Source organism: Aedes aegypti, chromosome 2 (assembly GCF_002204515.2).
Source record: "Aedes aegypti strain LVP_AGWG chromosome 2, AaegL5.0 Primary Assembly, whole genome shotgun sequence".
Lineage (NCBI taxonomy): Eukaryota > Metazoa > Arthropoda > Insecta > Diptera > Culicidae > Aedes > Aedes aegypti.
In genome coordinates this window covers 123,356,830-123,382,416 of record NC_035108.1, presented here as the reverse complement: position 1 = coordinate 123,382,416, position 25,587 = coordinate 123,356,830, and the positions used below count along the sequence as shown (strand labels likewise).

The 25,587-nt window shown below is 42.9% G+C and overlaps 1 protein-coding gene across 7 annotated transcripts in view; it reads right to left on the bottom strand.

The window, feature by feature from the left end:
• LOC5575117 (peroxidasin) overlaps window positions 1-25,587 on the bottom strand; it is a 519,729-nt gene that overhangs the window by 428,886 nt on the left and 65,256 nt on the right. For all 7 annotated transcript variants that reach the window (XM_021842192.1, XM_021842199.1, XM_021842193.1 and 4 more), the window contains one exon: window positions 5,013-5,391. In XM_021842192.1, the coding sequence (XP_021697884.1) occupies window positions 5,013-5,206 (194 nt within the window). In that variant the 5' untranslated portion in view covers window positions 5,207-5,391. The remainder of the gene's footprint in view (window positions 1-5,012; window positions 5,392-25,587) is intronic.

The window sequence follows — 25,587 nt, the reverse complement described above, 5'->3', positions numbered from 1 at the left end:
GATGAAGTAGATATTGAAAAATTAACCAAACGAAACCCTACATAATTATCTGTAAGGTTTTCTAATGGAAATCCCTGGAAATTCTCGAGTGGAAGTCTTTATGTAATTACAGAAATAGTTGCTGTAGTATTTTGTGGTCTTAAACCCAAAATGAACTATTAAATTGAAGAGTTTATTGAGAAATTTCTTCACAATTTATTCAAGAAATGTTTGAATGAACCCAAAATGTCTGGAGAAATGTATGAAGGATCACCAGTTGAATCAAACTAATGTAAATTAAATGCAACAATTCATGTGATAATCTGTGGGGTAGTTCCAAATCGACATAAAGTGATACTGAAAAAAAATGACATGAGAGTTTTTCTAGTTTTGAACACTATGTATACTTTCTCGAAAGTATTTTTGTAGGAATATTTCTGTAGTTATGACGCTGAGATAGTAATTAATGGAATATCGCTAGAACTAAAAGAAAATATGTTGGAAATCATGTGAGAATTTCTGGGATAATTACCACATTGTTCGACTGATAACATCATTAAAAGTATTTCAAATCGTTCAATTAAAATTGAGAAATTATTTAAAGTTTTTCAAATCAAATGTCTGAGAGAAATATTAGTGGAATCTTTATAACAATCCCTGGAGAAATCTTTATAAGAAAAGGTTCTAGACAAATCACTAGAAAAATTCCTGAAGCTTTTCCATGATGAATATGTAAACCCACGGCATAATCGCTCTAAGGAATACAAACATTAATTTTGAAAGGCTTGGAGACTGGCTTAGTTTAAGGTATGACTCACAATAGGAATATTTCAAAAACAGTTTCTGGCTTCCTCCAGATCAACTTATAGAAGGCCCCCGGATTTTTTTGATTAACAGAATGATGTATTTTTGAATAAAAAAAAACACGACGTTCTGTTAAAAACTACTGTTCCATATGGTTGAAATAAACGCTTTTTATCAATATAACTGGATGCTACAGAGGCCCCTTCAAACATAATTTTTCCTAGTTTTACACATTTTAGTTTGTTAAAAACTGAATTTCCACTGCTATAGGAAATATTCACCATGATTTTGGGGCCCCTAGGAACCTGGGGCCCGGTGCGGACCGCACCTACCGCACCCCCCTAGCTACGCTACTGCTACCATTGCTCTAGAAATGTTAATGTTGAACCATTTATTATGTCTGACAAGCTTACTAGAACGAAGAGGTACGAAATGATCAAAAAGTGATAAAACTACTTGATTGAAATAGTCTAAAGCTAAATTAGAATCATTGATAGAGTAAAGAGCTGACCAATCAATTGTAGTTAAAGTGTGATTTAGAGATTCAAAATTTATGTGTTTTTAATCACGAAAAAAATACTGCGCTACTGAAACATGATCGAGCTACGTTTAAGGAAGAAAATATTATATCATGAGCCGAAAATCCAGGTCCGGACACTTGGTTGAAATTGAGAATAAATTCAGGATCGTTTGTGAACATCAAATCTATTTGAGAACTTCCGCCAGAATAATAATGAGTTGGCTCATTTCCAACGCATGTAAACCCGAAATGATCAAACACACTACAAAAACGATTGACTATTGGAGAATCCTTCTTAACGTTCATGTTGAAATCGCCTATTAAAACAATATTTTTGTACTTTAAGATATGATCACTCAACTGTTGAAAAATAAGTTCACAGCAGTCAACACGTGGAGGATTGTAGAAAATTCCAAGCAAAAACTTGTCAGCCCCTGTTGATACTTCGACAAACAAAAATTCAGTATTACAGGCATCACCCAGCCCCACAAATAAATCTGAAGCAGAAACTTTTTTGCAGTTTAGATTACTTTTAAAATAAAGACAAACACCTCCCCCTCTGCCATAGTTGCGATCATTTCTAATCAATTTAAAACCTTCTACAGCGATAGTATCGTCAGAAATATCGTTAGTCAACCATGTCTCAGTCAAACAAATCAAATCAACTTTTCCGTTGTGAAAACAGGAAGTGAACTCATTGAACTTACTAAGTTGCCGTGAACAAATACTTTGCACATTCATGTGGCAAATATTTAGGAAATCTTTACGAAGAGCCGCATTCATGACAGCACGAGGAATATGAGAAATACCTTCATTCGAACTGACGTTGTTTAGCATGTTATCTGACATCGTGGTAATAGTAGTATGAGCACGGAACGCAGAGCGCAAAGAGGATCAACAGAAGGATTACAGATGAATTCATGATATAAGTACAATTAATAATTATTATTATTTTTGAATGGTAAGCTGGTGGCTGAAACAATGACTTCATGATTTAAGATTCAAAGGGCAAGAGCGAGAACAAACCCGTGTGTTACCTTTCTCTCAGCAGATAATGATGAACGTGAGAAACGTTTCTATGATGGCGTTCACAGTTGAATTGATAAGAATATTAAAGCACCATAAGAGAGCACTAGGATATCAATAATCATCAAACTCCATAACCAGCACATAAATCGGGACTTCAAACAGCATAATATGAATAAACAACAGTCGATCACATTAGTTATCACTACAAAATCATCGCTAAAGCCACACCTACGAATACATCACTCACAACGCACGGCCATCTTTTCAGAAACAATCAGAAATTGAAATATGAACACCACCAAGAACTCCAAATACCGGTGATCATGCAGCTGTTCAGCAAGACCAAATTGAGGGTTATGGGTTTGAACTATTCCGGTAGCGGATCTTATGCATTGAACATTTCCTTGAAGTCTTTGGGCATAGAGGCACATGTACAAGAATGATAAATTGACAAGGAAAGCTCTCAGTCAATAAAAGGCTTATTTTATTAAAAGCCTATTCACAAATTTCGTAACGCTGAAGGGGGTAAAAAATGTTTTGGGTGATTGTCTTCAAAATGTTACAGCCCATACACAATATGTCGAATTTCCATACAAAAAATGTTACAGGGGATGGGTAGGTGTCAAAAATGGCAATTTTTGGCGTTATTCTTCTTCCTCTTGGCATTACGTTCTCACTGAGACAGAGCCTGCTTCTCAGCTTAGTGTTCTTAAGAGCACTTCCACAGTTTTCAACTGAGAGCTTTCTTTGCCAAAGTTGTCATTTTCGCATTCGCATATCGTGTGGCAGGTACGATGATACACTATGCCCAGGGAAGTCAAGGAAGTTTCTATTACGAAAACAGACGCCTTCAGCATGGCTTTGCTTTGTAGCAGCGGACTCTTACCACACGGCTAAGGAAGGCCAGGCGTTATGAAATTTGTGAATGAACCCTTGAACTGCGAAAGTGCCTACTGAGCTGATAAACAGGCACTCTTTCAGAAAGAATGAGAAGAAAAGTTGCCAACACGATAATTCGAAAGAATAGCTGACATATAAAAGAAGGGAAAATATATGACGAACATTTTACCGACAAATTTTACGAGCCATTAATTACCAGTTTTCATTAGAGACGCATTTTTGTCCGTTAAACAAGATACTGCACTGTGTCTCACATTATTCGGGGTAATGGCTCATTCGGGGTAATGACTTTCGGCATAGTGACTCAGATGGAGGTTCGCCAAGGGCGCCATGAACCCTCGCCACGGCTCTGTGCGAAAGCAGCGAGTTTCTCGTCTATTTGTGCGAAGTTGAAATTCATATGCAAATATTTGCACAAAGCTCACTCTTACCAATGCTGATGCTGGTGCTGCTGTTGTTGTTGTCATTGTTGATACTGATATTTGTGATGTGCCGTAGACATGATGCATTTTCAACGAGAGCAGTCTGTCTGATGCTGTTTCAGGCTCAGGATATTACCACCCACTGTTGAATATATGTATGTACATACATATAAGAGCATAATCACGCGCAGATGGAGTCGCGAGTCTAACGGCTTTTAACCGGAAGATACTGACTCGTTCTAAGGATGCCCTATTATGCGAAATAAACTGACTAAGCTTAGCGTTGGGTTGGGGTGGTGCAAGGTGCAAAAGCGACAAAACGCCACTACTGGAGTCTTATTTTCTTTTGATTCCGGTATTGTTGAGACTAACGAGTTTGAGATATTGGTTAACATGCCGGTTTCCCACAATATATGCGCTCGACTTATTCCCCTGTCGAGTATTTTGAATCTGTCAGTCCAATCATGTGAAAATCTTTATAGGGTAAGTGATCCATTAATTGTGGGTGTTCCTATAGTTGCGGTAGTGCCATTTTCACTGATTTTATTACATTAGCCACAGAACCGACACTGCCAATCGACGCATTGGCTTGTTGATACACGGAATAGTTGGAAAGAGCATTCAAATTGCTTAAAAACTGATGAAAAATCACTATAATTGCCTAAACTTTTCTGACCTGTACCAATAGTTGCGGTAAAGTGTTCCTATAGTGGAGGATCTCATAAGAAAACTCATAAGAACGCAAATTGAAGATAAACCGCAACTGAAGGAACAGTGTACCAAAAGTGGAGGTATTATTTTTCACTGACATGCCGTTGGTTACTGCGATGAAATCATTTTCTTCATTAAGTTAATGCTCGTTACTTCCCGTTACAACATTAACATGTACATTAATTGCGCTTCTTGAATTTAGGCGGTTAAATGATGTTCAATCGTGCTTAGTACCTCAACTATTGGTACATTTACCCTATCTGTATACACTGTACACACAAATAAACATACGATCTTTCATAATGGATCATGTTTTACGTCTTCATCTCACACCGTTAGTTTTCATCCAACAAAGGTTGTGATTTCGGCAAGGCGAGTCTAGTACACGACACTGAAGACGGCCTTACAGTTGAGATCGCGCTTTTACGATTTCATTAAATGTAGCAGAAAACTCCATATTCAATCAAAGAAATAAAAAAGCAAATAAATCGTAATAAAATCATATGCTTAATACCATTATAGTTTTCCAATAATTAGTGCCATTACACATCGAGTGCAATCTGCTAGCTTTCGTAAATAATCAATCTTGTCAGATGTCGGACCCTATTCTAACGCTACATTGAACTAATATCATATCTTGTACTTACACCATGTTAGTATCCAGAGGCATTTCCGGAATCTTATCGAGCTGCTGTTTGACACATCGCACCGTTCGCTGTTGGCAAGTGCAACTCTGTGGGCAGCCCATCGTAGCGCCGGTAGCCACGAGAGCCGCCAGAACGATAAGAAGCCCCACCATGTGGCAGGTCGACGCCACTGGCCGGCCGTTGATGTGCAGCATGGTTCGGGCTCTAGGTTCTGTCCCCGTTTGCTCTTTTTTTATCGCTTCAAATTAATGCTCAAACTGTCGCCGTCCGGATTCTTCTGGCTCTACCCTGTTTCACATGTGATCAAACCCGACGACGATAAAATGGCACTGGCAGCCTTAACGATGCTGTTTATGAATTCGTAAACTCGCGCGCTTTTCTGGAATGGCAGAGAGGAGAAATGAAATATGATAAATAAATTGAGCATTTTTAATCATAATAACATGTGACTGGGACGCGACGCGACACAATTGAGACATGTCATCTGCCCGATCCCAAATTGCACACCCAAAAAAGCGATCAGCGAAACCCACTGCCGAGTGCTGTCGAATCGCCGAATCAATGAAGAATTAATTGGTGCGTTGGCAAACAGTTTTATTGATGAGGCATAAATTGTCTGGCGGATTCCTGAAAGCTGATGCTGTTGTCGAGGGGAGTGACAATTTCGGCGGATCACACTGATTGGGAGGTTATCGGGGTTAATCAATGAACCAATGCACGAGTTTACTCGTTGACGTTTTAGCGGTGCCGTGTTATTTATGTGACCATGGAAACTAGTGAATTTGGCACCGCTCAAACGTCAAATTCGTGAACTCGTGCACTGGTCCATACCTAGTGGATGAGAGTATTGCAGAATGGACCGATGCACGAGTTCACTATCTGACGTTTTAGCGGTGCCGTATTATTTACGTGACCATGGCAACGAGTGAATTCGGCACCGCTCAAACGTCAAATTAATTGACTCGTGCATTGTTCCATTGAGGAAAATAATATGTAGCCTGCATTGCACTTTGGGCCAGACCGTAAAATTAGGAGGAAAGAACTATTTTGACCATGAAGATCGTTTTTAAGAACAAAAATGTTACATATGATGAGTACTTTTTTCGACATCAGGTGAAATTAGGGTGGTCCTATGCATTGGTATTTTGAAGAGCAGTAACCTAAACAACTGAAATTATAGCTTAAAAACTAGAAATGAGTTGTTCTTCTTCATATTCTTTCAGGCGTACTGTCCCAATAGAGAGCATGCTTTTCAGCTTAGTGTTCTTATGAACACTTCCACTTTCTTTGCCATTCGACCACTTTTTCATGTGTATACCGTCTAAAAGGTACGAAGATACTTTATTCCCTGGGAAGACGAGAAAATTTCCTCTTACGAAAAGATCCACGACCGGTGGGATTCGAGCGCACGACCCTCAGCTTAGCTGAATAGCTGTGTGTTTATCGCTACTGCTATCGATGGGCGTAGCTAGGACTTCCGTCATGCATCAAGCAACCCCAAAAGTTCATTCATGAATGCCACGTGAAAAACGATTATTATACACAACCCTTGAAATCTTTTGGGATATAACGTTAAACAATGAAAGACAACGATCCTCCTTTTTCTTTTTCGGTAAGCAAAGAGAAATCCGAAACGCGTCTTCGTTTAATTTGTTGGTTGAGTAACAGACTATTACGGGTTGGAAAATATTAGATTGGAAGAAATAAAAAAAAGGATTAGAAAACCTCATATTGATCAGCAATTTCACTAGGACTAGTTATTTACTCAGGCTATAAGACGTTTATACAGCTCCTTTAAGGATTGCTAAAATAGATTCCGCAAACAATGGTTCCAGAAAAAACAAAACTGTGAAGTTTCTCCAAGCATAATTTTTCAATGTTTCCTTGAATAAATCCAGAGAATCGATGTAGTGATTTGGGCAGGATTTGTTTTCAGATTATTTTTTTGGTTGCTTTGCACTTTTCAAGCAGTTTTTGCAGAAACTCCTCTATGTTTTCTACCACATGTATAACTTTAACAACAAAGGGCATGAATTCGTTGAGTGCAAAAAATCTTAAGTAATATACTTCTTATATTTGGACTTCTAGTATTTTTTTTTTTGGATTCTACTAAGTATTTCTCAAAAAGTCTGACAACAGATTCCATAAAAAATCCTCGTGCTTTTTCTTCAGGAACACTCCAAGCTCTTCTTTTTTTTTTTGATATCCAAGATATGTCTATAAACATCAATCATAGTAATATATACCCTGGCAAACTTAGTCTTACCTACTTGGCTGTTGAAAAATATCATGCAATTTCCCATACAAAATAATAGATTAATTTTCTAACGTATTTCCGACTTATCCGGAGACTAAACATTTTCACGCACGAACACGTCGCATCCTCTGTCGAATCCATCAGTGAAAGAATCAGGTGATAACGTTGACACGTTCTCAAGCCATTTCGTGACATACATTTTGGTCTACCGGCATTCGGCCTAACGGGATAGAACCCACAAAAGGGCTTCTTGGAATTCTTTTAAACATACAATCAACTCGATATTCAAGATCCATCAAATTAGATACAGAACACATATTTTCCAAGTTTTGAACTTTTCATTATTCGACAAAATTCATAAATAAATTGTACAGTGCTGACCCGATTTTGTCAACTTTTTGACCAGATTTTTTCAGACTATTCAGAATTGAAAATTTTCGCCTTGTTTTACCGTGTTTATATTAAAACTGATCCCATATGATGATAGTTGATGGCAGGGAGTGTCCATAGACTACGTCACGCATAATTTGGATATTTCAACCTCCTCATTTCTTACACGGGTAGATATCAAAATCCAAAAAAGAGATTTTGACTCATGATATCATGATTTCAGAGTGTTTTCAGCTTATGAAAATACACCATGATTTGGACTCATGATATCATGAGTCAAATTGCCGTAACGCAACACTCGCGTTATGTTTTTGTTGCGATTTTCAATATTATTATTAATATGCATCTTGAACCTTCCTTAGCCGAATGGTTAGAGTTTGCGGCTTCAAAGCAAAGCCATGCTGAAAGTGTCAGGGTTCGATTCCCGGTCAGTTCAGGATCTTTTCGTGATGGAAATTTCCTTGACTTCCCTGGGCATAGAGTATCATCGTACCAGCCACAAGATATGCTAATGCGAAAATGGCAGCTTTTGCAAAGAAAGCTCTCAGGTAATAACTGTGGAAGTGCTCATTGAACACTAAGCTGAGAAGCAATCTCTGTCCCAGTGAAGAGTAATGCCAAGAATAAGATGAAGATGCATCTTGACAATGATTTAAAATGGGCCAAAGCATTGAAAAAAATGCATATTCAGCTGTAAAAACGCAATAAGTTGAGCGTTAAAGTGACGTTAATAAAATGAAAACGGATAGAGATAGAAACAAATCTTTTTGCAATTCCGTTGCAAATCAATCAACTTTCCATTGAGAAGTAGTTCAGCACTTTTCCTACCGAAAGAAATAGTGCTGAAAAGTATCACTTTTCAGTACTGTTTTGGCAAGGCCTGTACTCGAAGAAAAAATGCACCAGACACAAGTGTTCGCCAAAAATATATTTGAAGTCGGATTTTCTTGAAACTGTCAGGGAATGAACCAATACGTTATAATGTATTTTATGTCCTTTCCTTCGCTGAAAGCCCGCACCTTTCCCTTAAGACCCCTAATTACATTTTATGCAATGGTGAAGCCAACCTTTTTGGTTACTTTCATCCATTCTTTCATCAATTCTAGCTCGTTTTTAAACACCTTGGATGATTTTCGAACATTGGGCTTCATTATAGCCCAAAATCTTTCCACCGGACGGATTTCTGGTGAACTTGGGGGCGTTGGCGGTTTTTGGTACAAAAACAACGTTATTGTATCTGTGGTACAGATTCTGTACCAATCCAATATCGATTGTTTTATTTGATAGATGATTGAGGAAACACAGCAGAATTATAAAGACAAATGTGAAATCGGGCAATCACTAATACATGTAAAAAGTTTCAATCAATTCGGAAATGGTAGCGATTTTAATTTTGAAATAGATATACTCCATATGATGAATAGGATAAATAATTTGTATAGATTTCAACCCATATTCCTCTTAAAAGTATATATTGTTGGTAATGAGGTGCATAAACCAATATTAACACGTCAATATGAGCATGAGCATGATTGATCGCCCGCAGTTGCTACTGCGTTATTGCAAGAACATCTGTACTTACACAGGGAACCAACAGATGCTATTCAGGATCAGTAGCATCTTCAATGTGTAAGTACTGGTGCTCTCATTATTATAACAAACTATACCGGCGCCGGCTGCGTCCGAATGCAGGTCGATTTAGGAAATGTTGACGTGTTACTTGCTTTATGGAAGCCGAGGAGTCCTCTGCATTTCCACAAGAAAACAATGGGAGTTTGGATATTAGAAAGGATTCGTTTTGGTAAACGATAAAGATGTAATTTTAAATGAATACGTGAACATATACACGGATGATCGATACCGATAGTTCGGTTACTATGCGGACCGGACACGATCCGAATTCCATCGCTCACCCATAAAGGAGCATGCAACAGATTCAACGGACCAAAAACTACTGACGCGTCGATTCTTTTTTTCACCCGCACACTTTGTTTTCGTTTTTTTTTTCTTCCGAAAAAACGCGAACCGGACACAATTGATCCAAATTCCGTCGCTTGCCATCAAAAGAGCATGCAGCAGATTCAACGGAACAAACACTACTCAAACCAATATTAACACGTCAATAGTTGATAAACTGGAACAAACGATTTGGTCAGGTTGCCGATTTTGTCAGCCAAAAATTCATCAAGGGGCTGACATAATCTGGTCCACACTGTGGTAAATCTCGGTGTAAGCATTGGATGAAGATTGGATAATTCGTAATGTATCCTTGTAAGAATTCATGTTATATATTAGAAGGAATCCAGAGAAGAAAATATAAAAGTAGTTACTCGGGAAATCACAAGAGGTAATCAAAGAACAACACCTGATGTATTAGTGGTAAAATAATTGGAATTTTTGAAATTTCTATTACAATATTTGAGGAATTACCTAAATCTCTATGAGAATGTTTGAGAAACTTTTAACCAAGTCTTTGAAACAATTCCAGGGATAATTTCTAGATTGCATCCTTGGAAAAAAAAAACTCTGACGCAGTTCAACATAATTGCTTGGAGAAATATGTGCAGAAATTGTAACAGTATTTTTATGTAATTCCTAGAATAATCCGGGAAGAAGTGCTTAGAAAAATATACAGGAAAAATTCCTAAATAAATTCCATTTATCTGTATTGCAAACTTCCTCGAAGAAGAACAATAACATAACATTACTAACAAGAACAAATATACTATATACTGGATAAAGTTCTAGGATAATGTATAAAACTGCCTAGGCAAACTACTGGATAGGTTTCTGGAATAATTTCTTGGAGGATCTCTGGAGGAGTTTTCAGAGGGATCTCTGAAAAAACTTTTAGAAAAAAATAGGAAAATTTGTTTTTGAAGGATTACATTGAAGTTCTATGGAAGTATCCTGACAGAGTTGTCAAAATCAATTGCTGGGGGGGAATGGGGAAATTCAAAAAAAAAATATGTGTAGAAAAATTTCCGAAAGTAAACCATCTTAGAAAAATACTTGGCAGAATTCCTGTGAACTTCCTCATTTGTTCTTTACTAAAATTACTGAAACAACACATGAAGCATTTTTTTGTGTTTTAAGCGATTTACTCCCAGGAATGGTGTTTGGAATAAACTCTTTAATATATTGAAGAATCTAAGGAATGTAGAATGTAGAAATAAGAAGGACTTCTTGGCGAATATGTGGAGCAATTCCATATCAGGTCTCTTTACGAATAATATAACTTTTGAGTTCCATAATATTTATTGACAGATTCCTCACAAGATCTATTGCAGAATGGGGATAATATTTTTCGGTTTCCAGCCATTTGGTCGAACGCCGTTTGGCCGAATCACGAATAAAAAAATCAAATTGCTACAACGCTGATATGTAGGATTCATAAGTGTCGCCCAATAACTGATAAGCTAGTTAATTTGTTTATTTTTATGATGTCACCGAACGTCATGTTTGTTACTATATTAGAGCTCCAAGGGAATGATCAAATAGACCCGGTAATTCCGGACAAAGTTGTGAATTCTAGATTACACAGATTTTTTTTCTTTTTCAGGTATCGGTTCAACTCGATCCAGTAGAAGAACGAATAAGTCTTAAACCGTTTAGTTACTGTCAAAAGCTAACTACAAACGCGAAGCGAAAACATCTACTAGTGGCTATTATCGCTAGCAGAGAAATTAATAATTGTGGATGATTAACCCCTCTACCGGCAGCTTCATTTCTTACCACTAAAAAAATATTCAAATCACGATAACTTTTTTGTTTCTCTCTATTTTTGCACCATTTTTTCACAAACTCTCAAAAAACTCTTCTAGTTTTAAAATATGTGTTGATATTGAAAATTGGTCATCTGGATCTGGAGATATTCCAAAATTCCTTGGGGAACCGACGCGTACCATAACTCACGTAAATATCTCAGACTACAGAATTTTTATCGTATTCGTATATTGGGGCCCAGATAACCGTAGCGGTAAACGCGCAGCTATTCAGCGTGACCATGCTGAGGGTCGTGGGTTCGAATTCCGCTGGTCAAGGATCTTTTCGTAAAGGAAATTTTCTCGACTTCCCAGGGCATAGAGTATCTTCGTACTTGCCAAACGATATACACATGCAAAAATGGTCAATCGGCAAAGAAAGCTCTCAGTTAATAACTGTGGAAGTGCTCATAAGAACACTAATCTGAGAAGCAGGCTTTGTCCCAGTTGGGACGTAACGCCAGAAAGGAGAAAGGAGGATATTCATTTCTCGGAATAATACATTATTGTGAGTATGTTGTGAAAAAATAAAGCAATTTGGTGCAGCCGTCTTTGAGTAATGAGCCTTTATGTTTCTGGTACCATGATGGACAAATAAAAATCTTGAAAACTCTAAAAAAACTCATTTCGTAATTTTCAGATTTCTCCAAGAATACTGAACCGATTTGTATATTTTTTTCAGAGTAGCTCCTTATTACCTGCCATTGTATAGTACACGTTTTATTTTTTTGATAAATTAATTAAAAACAAAATGGCCGCCATAGACATTTTATATGGAGAATGTCGGTCCCCCAAGGAACATCGGAATATCTTCAAAACTAGATCACCAATGATTAATATCAACACAGATTCTTAAACTAGAAGAGTTTTTTGAGATCATGTGCAAAATGGTGCATAAACATCGAGAAACAAAAATGTTATCGCGATTCGAATATATTTTGAGCGGTAAAAAATGAAGCTGCCGGTTGAGGGGTTAAGGATGTTCTTCTTTCAGAACTGACTGATTCTTGAAATAACACTAAAAATCTGATTATTTGTACAGCGGGGATTCGCTGGTTGGAACATGACTGCCTTCCATCTAGCGAATCCGACCCGTTAGTTGGAATGACTGACAGCTGATGATAATGCTCCAGACTAACGTATCTGGAGAGCAAATCGTCACGAAACGCACATATACATACACATTGGTTCTATATAAGGGGAGATCCCCCAGTACCGGACACTTAAGCCACTAAATTCATAATTCGAAAAATATTGATTTTATGGGTTCGTGTTACCCATTTATGATAAATATTATCATTTTTATAGTGTACAAAAATAAATTTGAAAATATAAATATGAATTTTGACATTGTGTTTTGATGATGTTGTTGCGACAGGTGATGAATTTTCGGACAATCCAAAGAGCGAACTCGTATTTTGGGTTGTGGAGTTGCTTTTAGCTGCAAAATTTATTAATTTCATTAGTTTTAAGCATAAAAATAGTTCATAAGTTCAATTTTGCATGAATAGGAAATTTTACAATTTAGTTCATAGTTTGCATGATTTAGATATAAGTAGAATAACAAATTTAATGTTTAGCTTACAATTTTAGTCCCTTTTTTGTGTGAATCCTGTCCAACAATCTGTAAATTATTTCACTGTTATTCACTGACCGTCTCAAACTGTGTTTCTCGTGTGTGTCTAGTAGGCTATCTGTTTCTTACTGTTTTGTGTTTTTCGAACGATCGGCTGCGAAGTCATCGGTGGAGTTTTTTCTTCGTTTCTAACAGTTGGCAGCAGGTACACGGTGAGAAATTATTCGGACGATAGGGCGCCGTCCTGAACATTCCCCGACCCGTATTGCTCCGTGTCCTCTCGAGCATTACCACCAACATCTAGGACGGCTAGTTTTGCCACCGGTCGCCGTAGTACACCAGTTGCTGTCTGTACGTTTGCACTGCGACATCTGCCATCTCGTCCAGGGAACACGCGTAGAACTTGTCCCCTTATCCATCCGTTGCGGACTCTATCATCCACGATGACCACCAGATCACCGGCAGAGACCGGTCTGGTGTCTACGAACCATTTGGTTCGTCTGGTGATAGTGGGCAGATACTCCTTCACCCAGCGCGTCCAGAATTGGTCCAGCAAGCGCTGGCACAGGAACCAACTGGTGTGTAGAGCCTGTCTATCGTCCACAAGTTGGGTTGAAGGCTGGTTCACCCCGCTAGTACTCAGCATGAGGAAGCAGTTCGGAGTAAGTGCCGGGTGCTCCGAAGTCTGGAGCGGCATGTAGGTCAACGGCCTCGAATTCACCATCGACTCAGCTTCCACCAGCAACGTGACCAAGACTTCCTCGCTAGGTTTGCGCTCGACCGATAGCGAAGCCAATGCACACTTCACCGACCGAACCATGCGCTCCCAAGACCCCCCCATATGTGGTGCAGCTGGAGGATTGAAGCGCCATTGAGTGACCGTATTAGTGAATGTCGATGCCAGCTCTTGGTTGATTGCTCTTACTTGCTTACTTAATTCGCCGCTGACTCCAACAAAGTTTGTCCCCCGATCACTGTAGATCTCCGAAGGTGCCCCCCTCCGTGCTATGAATCGTCGTAATGCCATCTTGCAGCACTCCGTCGACAAACTGGTGACGACTTCGAGATGGATCGCCCTGATTGTCAGACAGGTAAAGAGTGCGATCCATCGCTTCACTTCACGACGACCTTGGACGACCAACAGCGGGCCGAAGTAATCCACTCCAACGAAGCTGAACGGCCTGATGCAGGGAGTGACTCTTGCCTCCGGTAGTGGTGCCATTCTAGGAACTGCGGGTGTCCCTTGTAGATCTTGCACCACATGCAAGATTTGCCGATCTTCCGAAATGCTGCTCTCATCTCCGACAAGTGGTATTTCTGCCGCATTTCATTCACTGCTGTTTCTCCGTTGGAATGTTTGTACCGTCGATGGTACGAGTCAATGATGAGCTGGGTAACGTAGTGGTCCTTCGGTAGCACAGTGGGGTACTTGAAGTCGAAGGTAGCATCAGAGAACCCATCGATTCGTCCTTCCATTCGAACTACGCCTTGGTTGTCCAAAAAAGGAGACAGTTTATACAGTTTGCTTGAACTTTCGAAGCGCTGCTGTTGATCCACTGGTAGAGACTGGTTGTTCTGCATCGTCATCACCTCATCTCCAAAAACTTCAAACTGTGCCAGCTTGATGATCGTCTGCTCCGCTCGCTGAAGTTCTTCTCGAGTAAGGATGGCAGTTACATCGGATTCTTCTTTATTCCGCTTCCGCTTCAGCTGGTCAATGAATCGGTGAACATAGGCGACTGATCGTAGACAACGATCCCACTTAGAAAAGCGACAGAACTGTACCACTTGTTCTTTCCGGACTTCACGATGTACGTGGATTGGTCTCAGTTCCTCCGTAGTTGAGGTAGATTGCGCCTCCTGTTTTGGCCAAAGGTTCTGAGGCTCGTATAGGAAGTCTGGTCCACAGAACCAGCGATGACTGTTGCTGATCTGGAGTCGTTCTTTCCACTTAGTGGCGTCATCTGCCACGTTTAGGTGTGAGGGAACGTAGTGCCATTCGTCGACCTTCGAAGTGTCCAAGATCTCCGATACGCGGTACGCTACAAACTGTCGATATCTTCGATGGTCCGAGCGTAGCCAAGAAAGGACAGTGGAGGAATCACCCCAGAAGAAGCGTTGTTTGATTCGCAGTGTGTGGTTTTCCGCCACGGACTTCGCCAATCTGGCTCCTAGTAACGCAGCCTGGAGCTCAAGACGGGGAATTGATAGTAATTTCAGTGGGGCAACTTTGGTCTTTGAAGCTACCAGAGCGCAGCGAACTTGGGACTGGTCAACGATCCTGAAGAAGGCGGTTGCCACGTACGCCTCTTCGCTCGCATCTACAAAAATATGTAGCTGCAAAGACTCGTAGCTTTCCGGAAGGTACCCTGGGAAGTAGCACCGTGGTATGCGAACTGTGTCGAGCTGCCCCAGTAGTTCTGTCCACCGACGCCACAGTTTGAGTAGATCTTCGTCGATTTTATCGTCCCACCCGATGTTTGCTCGCCACGATTTTTGAACGAGGATTTTTCCGTGAACCACGATAAGCGACACCAGACCTAGTGGATCAAAAATACTCATGACCACTTGGAGAAGCTGGCGTTTTGTTGGGACAACATCTCCGTGAAGCAGGGGTATGCTGCTTCATCAACGGTATCCCGACTATCCAAATAGTCGTCCACATAGTGATTGTGGACGATTGCTGCGGCGGCCTCGGGAAATTCGGACTCAAACTCCTTGGCATTTTTATTTTTGATGAACTGCGCAGCAGATGGAGAACAAGTTACACCAAAAGTGGCCACGTCCATCACGTAGATGTCAGGTGCTTTTGAAGGGTCACTTCTAAACAGGAACCGTTGTGCCTGTCGATCCTCGGGTCTGATCTGGAACTGGTGAAACATCTCCCTTATATCGCCACAGATCGCCACCTGGCGTTGACGGTATTTGGAGAGCACCGACGGGAGAGAGGACAACAGATCTGGTCCCGGAAGCAAGGCGGAATTAAGGGATTGGCCTTGGACGGTCGCTGCTGCATCCCAAACTATGCGAACTTTCCCAGGCTTTTTGGGATGAACAACTACTCCCAATGGAAGATACCACACTTTCTGGGGATCCGAGCTTACAATCTCTACTTACTTACTTACTTACTTATTTGGCTTTACATCAATTATCTTGATAAAGCCTCGCCAACAATATTTCGCCAATTCCCTCGGTTCATGGCCGCTTCTCTCCATCCTCGACTGTGACCCACGCTCTCCAGGTCCTGGTGTACCTGATCAATCCACCTAGCTCGCTGCGCCCCACGCCTTCTTGTTCCGACCGGATTCGTGGCGAACACCATCTTTACAGGGTTGTTGTCCGGCATTCTTGCAACATGCCCTGCCCAGCGTATCCTTCCAGCTTTAGCTACCTTCACGATACTGGGTTCGCCGTAGAGTTGAGCGAGCTCGTGGTTCATCCTTCGCCGCCACACGCCGTTCTCCTGCACGCCGCCGAAGATCGTCCTTAGCACTCGGCGTTCGAAAACCCCAAGAGCTTGCAAGTCCTCCTCGAGCATAGTCCACGCCTCATGCCCATAGAGGACTACCGGTCTTATGAGCGTTTTGTACATCGTGCATTTGGTGCGGGGGTGAATCTTTCTTGACCGCAGTTTCTTCTGGAGCCCATAGTAGGCACGACTTCCGCTGATGATGCGCCTTCGTATTTCCCGACTAACATTGTTGTCAGCCGTCAACAAGGATCCGAGGTAGACGAACTCGTCCACCACCTCGAAGGTATCCCCGTCTATCGTAACACTGCTTCCTAGGCGGGTCCTGTCGCGCTCAGTTCCGCCAACCAGCATGTACTTTGTTTTCGACGCATTCACCATTAGCCCGACTCTTGTTGCTTCGCGTTTCAGGCGGGTGAACAAATCTGCCACCGTTTCAAATTTTCTCCCAATAATATCCATGTCGTCCGCGAAGCAAACAAATTGTCCGGATCTCGTGAAAATCGTGCCTCGACTGTTAAGTCCGGCTCTCCGCATGACACCTTCAAGCGCAATATTGAACAACAGGCACGAAAGTCCATCGCCCTGTCGTAGTCCCCGCCGAGACTCGAACGAACTGGAGTGTTCGCCCGAGATCTTCACGCAGTTTTGCACACCGTCCATCGTTGCTCTGATCAATCTTGTGAGCTTCCCGGGAAAGCTGTTCTCATCCATGATTTTCCATAGCTCTATGCGGTCGATACTATCGTATGCCGCCTTGAAATCGATGAACAAATGGTGCGTAGGGACCTGGTACTCACGGCATTTCTGGAGGATTTGCCGCACGGAAAAGATCTGGTCCGTTGTCGAGCGGCCGTCGATGAAACCTGCTTGATAACTTCCCACGAACTCGTTTGCTATAGGTGATAGACGACGGAAGAGAATCTGGGATAGCACTTTATAGGCGGCGTTTAGGATGGTGATTGCACGATAATTTTCACACTCCAGTTTGTCGCCCTTTTTGTAGATAGGGCATATAACGCCTTGCTTCCACTCCTCCGGTAGCTGTTCCGTTTCCCAGATTCTGACTATCAGCCGATGCAGACAAGCGGCCAACCTGTCCGGGCCCATCTTGATGAGTTCGGCTCCGATACCATCCTTGCCAGCGGCTTTGTTGTTCTTGAGCTGTTGAATGGCATCCTTAACTTCCCCCATCGTGGGAGCTGGTTGATTTCCGCTATCCGCTGTGCTGACGTAGCCATCGCCTTCGCTGTCCTGACCTTCTGTGCCTGTGTTCTCTGCGCCATTCAGGTGTTCATCGTAGTGCTGCTTCCACCTTTCGATCACCTCGCGTCCGTCCGTCAAGATGCTCCCATCCTTATCCCGGCACATCTCAGCTCGCGGCACGAAGCCTTTGCGGGATGTGTTGAGCTTCTGATAGAACTTCCGCGTTTCTTGAGAACGGTACAGCAACTCCATCTCTTGGCATTCCACCTCTTCCAGGCGGCGCTTTTTGTCCCGGAATAGGCGGGTTTGCTGTTTCCGCTTCAGTCTGTATCGTTCCACGTTTTGCCGCGTACCATGCTGCAGCATTGCAGCCCGCGCTGCATTCTTCTCCTCTAAAACCTCTTGGCACTCCTCGTCGAACCAATCGTTTCTTGAGCTCCGTTCCACATATCCGACAACGCTTTCGGCAGCGTCGTTAATGGCTGCTTTGACTGTCCTCCAGCAGTCCTCAAGAGGGGCCCTATCGAGCTCGCCCTCATCCGGCAACGCTGCCTCAAGATGCTGCGCGTACGCATTGGCGACATCCGGTTGTTTCAGCCGCTCGAGATTGTACCGGGGCGGGCGTCGGTACCGTACATTGTTGATGACGGATAGTTTTGGGCGCAGTTTCACCATCACCAGGTAGTGGTCGGAGTCAATGTTGGCGCCACGATAGGTTCTGACGTCGGTTATGTCGGAGAAGTGCCGTCCATCGATCAAAACGTGGTCGATTTGCGATTCTGTCTGCTGAGGTGATCTCCAGGTGTACCGATACGGGAGGCTGTGCTGGAAATAGGTGCTACGAATGGCCATGTTCTTGGAGGCGGCAAAATCTATCAGTCGTAGGCCGTTCTCGTTCGTCAGCCGGTGGGCGCTGAACTTTCCAATCGTCGGTCTGAACTCCTCCTCCAGGCCAACCTGAGCATTCAAATCTCCTATGATGATCTTGACGTCGTGGCTTGGGCAGCGGTCGTACTCGCGTTCGAGCTGCGCGTAAAATGCGTCCTTGTCATCATCAGTGCTTCCGGAGTGTGGGCTATGCACGTTGATTATGCTGAAGTTAAAGAATCGGCCTTTGATTCTTAACTTGCACATTCGTTCATTGATCGGCCACCACCCGATCACGCGCCTTTGCATGTCACCCATCACTATAAAAGCTGTTCCCAGCTCGCGTGTGTTGCCGCAGCTCTGGTAGATGGTATGATTACCTCTAAACGTTCGCACCAATGCTCCTGTCCAGCACACCTCCTGCAGCGCTACGATGTCGAAACCGCGGGTCTTCAGTACATCGGAGAGTATGCGAGTACTTCCAATGAAGTTGAGAGATTTGCAGTTCCACGTACCGAGTTTCCAATCGCTAGTCCATTTTCGTCGCTGTGGTCTTTGCCGATTGTTCCGGTCCGTATTCCGGTCCGTAGCTTACAATCTCCTCCTGTGTAATTTTGTGCGCGTACCCTTTTTCCACGTACTCGATTATCTGCTGCTTCAGGTTCTCGAACAGTTCAGGTTTGCGCCACAAACGACCCTCCAGCGATTTGAGCCGACTCTCTGCCATCGGCTTACTGTCTGGAAAGTTGATGCGATCATATCTCCAAAGCAGCCCTGTCTGGAATCGTCCGGATGGCAGCCGTGAAGTCGTTTCTTCGAGAATCTTTCTGGATCGCATTTCGTCGGAACCTTCCAGCAAAGGTGCTACAGCGACGCCAACATGCTCCATCGAGAAAAACTCCTTCACTAGGTCGTGCAACACATCATCAGGGTTTCGAGCTTCTTTGTACAGATGAAACTGACACTTCTGAGTAGAGGAACATTCACCAGGAATGGGGCCGTATACCGTCCAACCCAGCCTTGTTTTCGCCGCTGCTGGTTGACCGACTTTGCCTTCCTGGACCTTGAGGGGAATCTTCAGGCGCGTGTTGTCCAAACCTATCAGGATTGTTGGAGTGGCGTTGCAGTATCCTCGAATGGGTAGACCACGGAGGTGCGGAAACTGTTGAGCGAGTTGATCGAACGGCAAACTTTGTTGAGGAAGAGACAGTTTTTCCACGGTGTGAGCTGCTGCAACGACGTACCGTTTCTTGGCTCCACGACCCGAGATTTCGAGTCGAATTAGCTGAGAATTGTCCTCACAACGTTCAACATCACTGGTCCATTGCAAGTAAAGCGGGTGGACTTCACCTTTCAACCCCAACTCCCTGGCGATACGGACGTCGAGCAATGTAGACGAGGACCCCTCATCCAAAAACGCAAACGTGTGGACGGATCTATCGGTACCGTACAGCGTCACGGGTACTATACGAAAGAGCGTGGATACCTTCAGAGCGGTGTGAACGTTAACGGTTTCGGTCGCTGTGGGCTGTTTTGCTGGAACTATCGACTGTGGCTTACCAGGATGCAATAGCTTGTGGTGTCGCTCTTCACATCCTTCCATTCCGCACGATGTTGCTTTGCACGGGAACTTTCCGTGTGCTATCAGGCACCGTCTACACAGGTAATGCTCTTGAATACGCTTCCAACGTTCCTCCAGATTGCACCTTTTGAAATCGTCGCAGTCTCGCACCTTGTGTCCTTGATTTCCACAAATTGGGCACGGTTTTGGTTGGTTCTGCTTACCTCCAGGATTGCTTGGAGGATTCCGTCTACCAACGTTGTCCACCGTATTGCCAGATGCGTGGGTGTTCAAATACAGCTTCTCCTTTCCCTTTACTTTTCCCGAACTAGAACGAGCTTCTTCAGTCGGTTGATAGGGAGCGACGTCACTTGCAGCTACCACCAGTTGCGCCATGTAATCACCAAATGTGCCGAGGTCAACCGCTGGACACTTTTGTTTGAAAAGCGCCCAATCCAGTTTGATGTTCGCTGGTAATTTGCTGACTAGCTCCTGCAGCAATGCCGGATTGGAGAAGTGAGCCTGTTGTCCAGCTGCGCGCAGATGACCGCAGAGGTTTTGGCAGGCTAGCCCGAACGATATCAGAGACTCCAACTTGTCCGGTTTTGGGGCTGGAGTAGAACGTACCTTCTGCAGTAGAGAGTTGATGACCAGATCGGGACGCCCGTACAGCGTCTGAAGTGTTGAGAGGATCATAGGAACCGATGATGGCTCCAGAAGTAAACTTCTCACTGCTTCCAGGGCGTTTCCTTTGAGGCTCCGTTGCAGACGCATCAAGTTCTCTCCATGGGAAAACCCACATAATTGGGTGGTGTTCTGGAAACAACTCAGGAACAGCGGCCATTCAACGGGATCGCCCGAAAAGAAAGGAAGATCCTTGGGAACGATGTGCCTAGCAGCGAGCTGTTGAGATGTCGGAGAGCTTATCCATGGTTGATGGACTGGCGCAGGTGCAGAGGTAGAGTCGAAAGGAAGAAACGCTTGTGGAAACACGTTGGGCACCACTGGATCACTGTTGGCAGCAACCGACGACGCTATAGGCACCGTATTGCTTTGAACTGTTTGCACTCCAGTAGACAATGGCAAACTGGACGACGAAACGGGCGGAAAGTCAGCAAATCGCACGGAGGGGGCAGTCGCGGGGCGGACATGAGGAGTGCTTCTATGTGCTGGATTGAAGGTAAACGCATTGTTTTGGCTGATTTGGGGGGGTTTACATGGTTCGGTCAAGGGGAAGGGAGTGTGAGAAATAAATGACGACAATTTTGGTACGTCAAATGTCACATTGCTTTGTAATGGTCTAATTTGTATCGGATTAATATTAGAGCACGTTTGACTCACCAAAGTAATCGTCGCCGACGACTCCTGTCCAGTTGGTGCTGATTCGAGGCCGGATGTCTGCTGGTACTGGGTTGTGATGGGCTGCAACACCGCTTGGACTTGTCCGGCGCCACTGGCCGACACTGGGCTTGTGGCCGGCGTTTCATGCTGCTGTGTGGGAATCCCGTGGATGACATTATGCTGGGCTTCACGTTGTACCGGATCACTGACTAGTGGCGGACGACTTACAGGATGCTGGCTTGAATTAGGTGGACGTAACTGTACTCCACAGAACTTTCGCTGGATCTCCTCCAAGTCCACGGCGATTCGTCGCTTTGGAATGGGCATCGGTTCCTCAGGGAATTCCCAAGTCAAACTCCAATCCAACGGGTTTTGCGTTTGATTTTCTGGTGGAGCGTGGGCGACTTGTTGCTCACCCATCGTGCCCGAGAACTGACACTGAGACGCATCTTGGCTGAGTGGCTGGCTCGGATTGAGCCCAAAAGAGAGCTGCGCATGCTGCCCTGACTTAGGAGTTGAAACTGCAGCGACTGTCGTTGGTACTGTCGGGATCGGCTTGTAGACCGTGCCTGTCCGAGACGATACACCGGCGGGGATTTCACTTTGCCCGATGCCGGACTCTACGTTGTCGGTGGGCTTGTCCAGAAGCCAATGCTGAACCTTCTCGATGCTGGACACCGATCGACGACTGCTTGCTGTACTTTGCTCTAGCAGCTCAGCCTGCATGAGCTCATATTTCTTCGCGAGATATTCCCTTTCACGTCTCACTTTTTCTTCGGCAGCCTTTTCCTGCAAGCACTTTTCTTCTTCGAGCCGTTGTAAATCGAGCAACAGCTTGGCTCGAGTAGAAGAACTTGTCGACCGCCTTGTAGTCGAAGGGGGAGGTGGAGGGTCTCGCCGATAACAACGCGCACACACGACGCGATCGCCACCGATAGATCGACCGATCATTGCACACGCGGGATGAATGGGACGTACGCACTCACTACACTGAGCCATCTTCTCTTCACCGACGATCGGTTCGCCGCACGTACAATTGTATCTGGCCGCCGCCATCGCACTTTGTGGCTCCTCGTGGCGTCGATAAAAAAGGGTCGCGGATAAAATTCTAAAAGATTTGTTGCGACAGGTGATGAATTTTCGGACAATCCAAAGAGCGAACTCGTATTTTGGGTTGTGGAGTTGCTTTTAGCTGCAAAATTTATTAATTTCATTAGTTTTAAGCATAAAAATAGTTCATAAGTTCAATTTTGCATGAATAGGAAATTTTACAATTTAGTTCATAGTTTGCATGATTTAGATATAAGTAGAATAACAAATTTAATGTTTAGCTTACAATTTTAGTCCCTTTTTTGTGTGAATCCTGTCCAACAATCTGTAAATTATTTCACTGTTATTCACTGACCGTCTCAAACTGTGTTTCTCGTGTGTGTCTAGTAGGCTATCTGTTTCTTACTGTTTTGTGTTTTTCGAACGATCGGCTGCGAAGTCATCGGTGGAGTTTTTTCTTCGTTTCTAACAGTTGGCAGCAGGTACACGGTGAGAAATTATTCGGACGATAGGGCGCCGTCCTGAACAGATGTATTTTAGTACCAAATTGATCGATCTTGAAAGGTGGCACCTAATACCGGACACGATCTGGAAATGCCTCGAATTCTGTAAATTTGAACATCATTGAATATGTACACTATAGAAATAGTTTATAATTACCAATTCAATGCAATTGCAACATTTACAAACATAATTTGAGTTGTTCTTAGTTTGCAAGATGCCTATCAAAAACCTCTTTCATATATGATGAAAAATAGCACATTTTACGATGTTGTTATGAATGTTCATTCTTCTTAATTTTATTGCATATTTAATACCATGGTCGACGGAACCCATGAAAAATGAAAGTATTTTGAGACACTGATGCAATAATTACAAAGATATCATATAACAAATCAAGCTGTCCGAAACTGAGGGACAGGAGGTGCTTAACCAAAATTGTAATTTGTCCATATTTACTTCAATTATGGTACAAAATACATTCATACTATCAACTTAGGATTATGTTCGATCATGCTTGTGGGATCCAAAGTATTTTTTTCATATTCAAAATATTTACTAAATAGGCTCAAAATTAAGAAGATACGTCAATTTTTCAAAGATTTTCAAACTTTTCTACTTTTTTAAAAAGGGATGCATATTTCAAGGATGTGTTATTCTACGCAAACATTAGTCTACATAATAGCTTTCTTTTCTACTAATACACCATCTTGATTGGACCATGATATCTCAATGTTTCAACTTTGTCCGGTATTGGCTGCTGTCCGGCACTGGGGGATCTCCCCCTACGAAGATTTCAATCCGACGGTACTCAGACGTCAAAGTCAGTTTGACATCTTATCGTGACATTCGAATGCTCTTTAGTTGGATTTTTTTTTCAACCAGCGAACATCCAACCATCGAGTCATTCCATGTAGCGGACCCCCAACGAGCGAATATCAATGATGATTTATCCTTCTCTATGAATAAGCTGAATAAGTTTTTGTGAAATTCAACTTCTGAAATTTATCATATATCCATGAAAACTGTAGTTCACTTGTGTTTTCAATTTCGGCTAAACGGCATTCGGCCAAATGGCGTTTGGTCAAATGACTCTTTAAGCCAAAGGGCATTCGGCCAAATGACCAGGAACCATATTTTTCAATGATTTCTGATAAGATCTATGGCTGATGTTTAGTTGTACTCCAGAGTCTGATTTTAGTTTAGTTGTACTCCAAAAATTATCCAAAAAGTTTTTCATGACGCAATTTTGTGCATGAGCCTTGTAGCTAATCAGTTGATTTAGTTCTTTTTTCGTTGGTCAGGGGGAGGTATCGCCCCTTGCCTCGCTCTGGCTACTCCCATGCGGCTAGCTGGGTTCTCAGATAAGCTGCATCGCATTGAAAATTATTTGATACTAGTGGTCCCGGCAAACTTCGTTTTGCCATCAAGTAGGCTATTGGAAAACGTCAAGAAATTCCCCATACAAATTACACCTTAGTCTTCTCCCGTTTTCCCGATAAACCCGGCGACTTTCCTACATTTTTTTCTTCGCACGAACACGTCGCATCCCTTGAGGAGTGCAACAGTGAAAATCTTGCGGTAATCCGTTGGACCGTTCTCAAGCCATTTCGTGACATACAAACACCACTCCATTTTTATTTATATAGATAGATGAAAATATCAGACTTTGGTGTGCTACAGCCATTTATTTCTGCTCTTATTAAAGTACTGTCGAGTTCCATTATTTAAAACGAAACATTGGAATTGCTGCTGCTCGCTTTATAACAAGGATTGTATATTATATATTAAACTTTTGTTTCCTTCCCGGATTTCCCCGAGAAGTGCCATAACTGCATTGTGACTTAATTTCTACTTAAAATGCCACAAAATGCATCTCAAAAGGAAAACAACAGAACCCACCCGACTTTGTCCTTCACAATGGCTCCTTGCAGCTTTGCCGCGTGAAGCACCTGCTCCTAGGAAATAAGCCAGATTGCAGAACCGGAAGAAAGTACAACTGCGAAAACTTTACCCCCTCCTAGTCGTGCTCCGAAATCCGCTACAGCTGGACCGGTTGATGCAACAAACGCAAAATAAAAACTATGCAAATGAAATTCCAACTTTGCATGCTCTCAAAATTTAATTACGAAGAAAATGTTCATCAAGGAAATTTAATTACTCTCAAGTCTTCAGCACATTTCCACCCACTCACACGCTCGCACATGACCGATTGGCATGAGGCGAACGGACGTAGCCTCTGCTCTGAGAGGAGGGTTGCAAATGCTCGCAGATGATGTCACGCGCATCATAATGGCCCCACAAGTCGCTCGTCGGGTGTCGTGCCCCTCATGGGAATCACCGGATCATTCTAGAGAGCCGGTCAGGCTGCTGAAGGGAGAGACAACGGCAACAGCAATCGCAGCAGACATGCTTGTCTTGTACCGTAAAATGGAGTAGCTTTGATAATGCTGGTAACTTTAATAGTACAGGTCTCACGACTTGCTGAATTAAATAAAAAGTCATTGGTAATGGTTTCATCAAAACGAATGCGTTAATAAACGGTATTAGTATGAACTTCAGAATATTATTGCAGAGCTATTTTATTGAAATT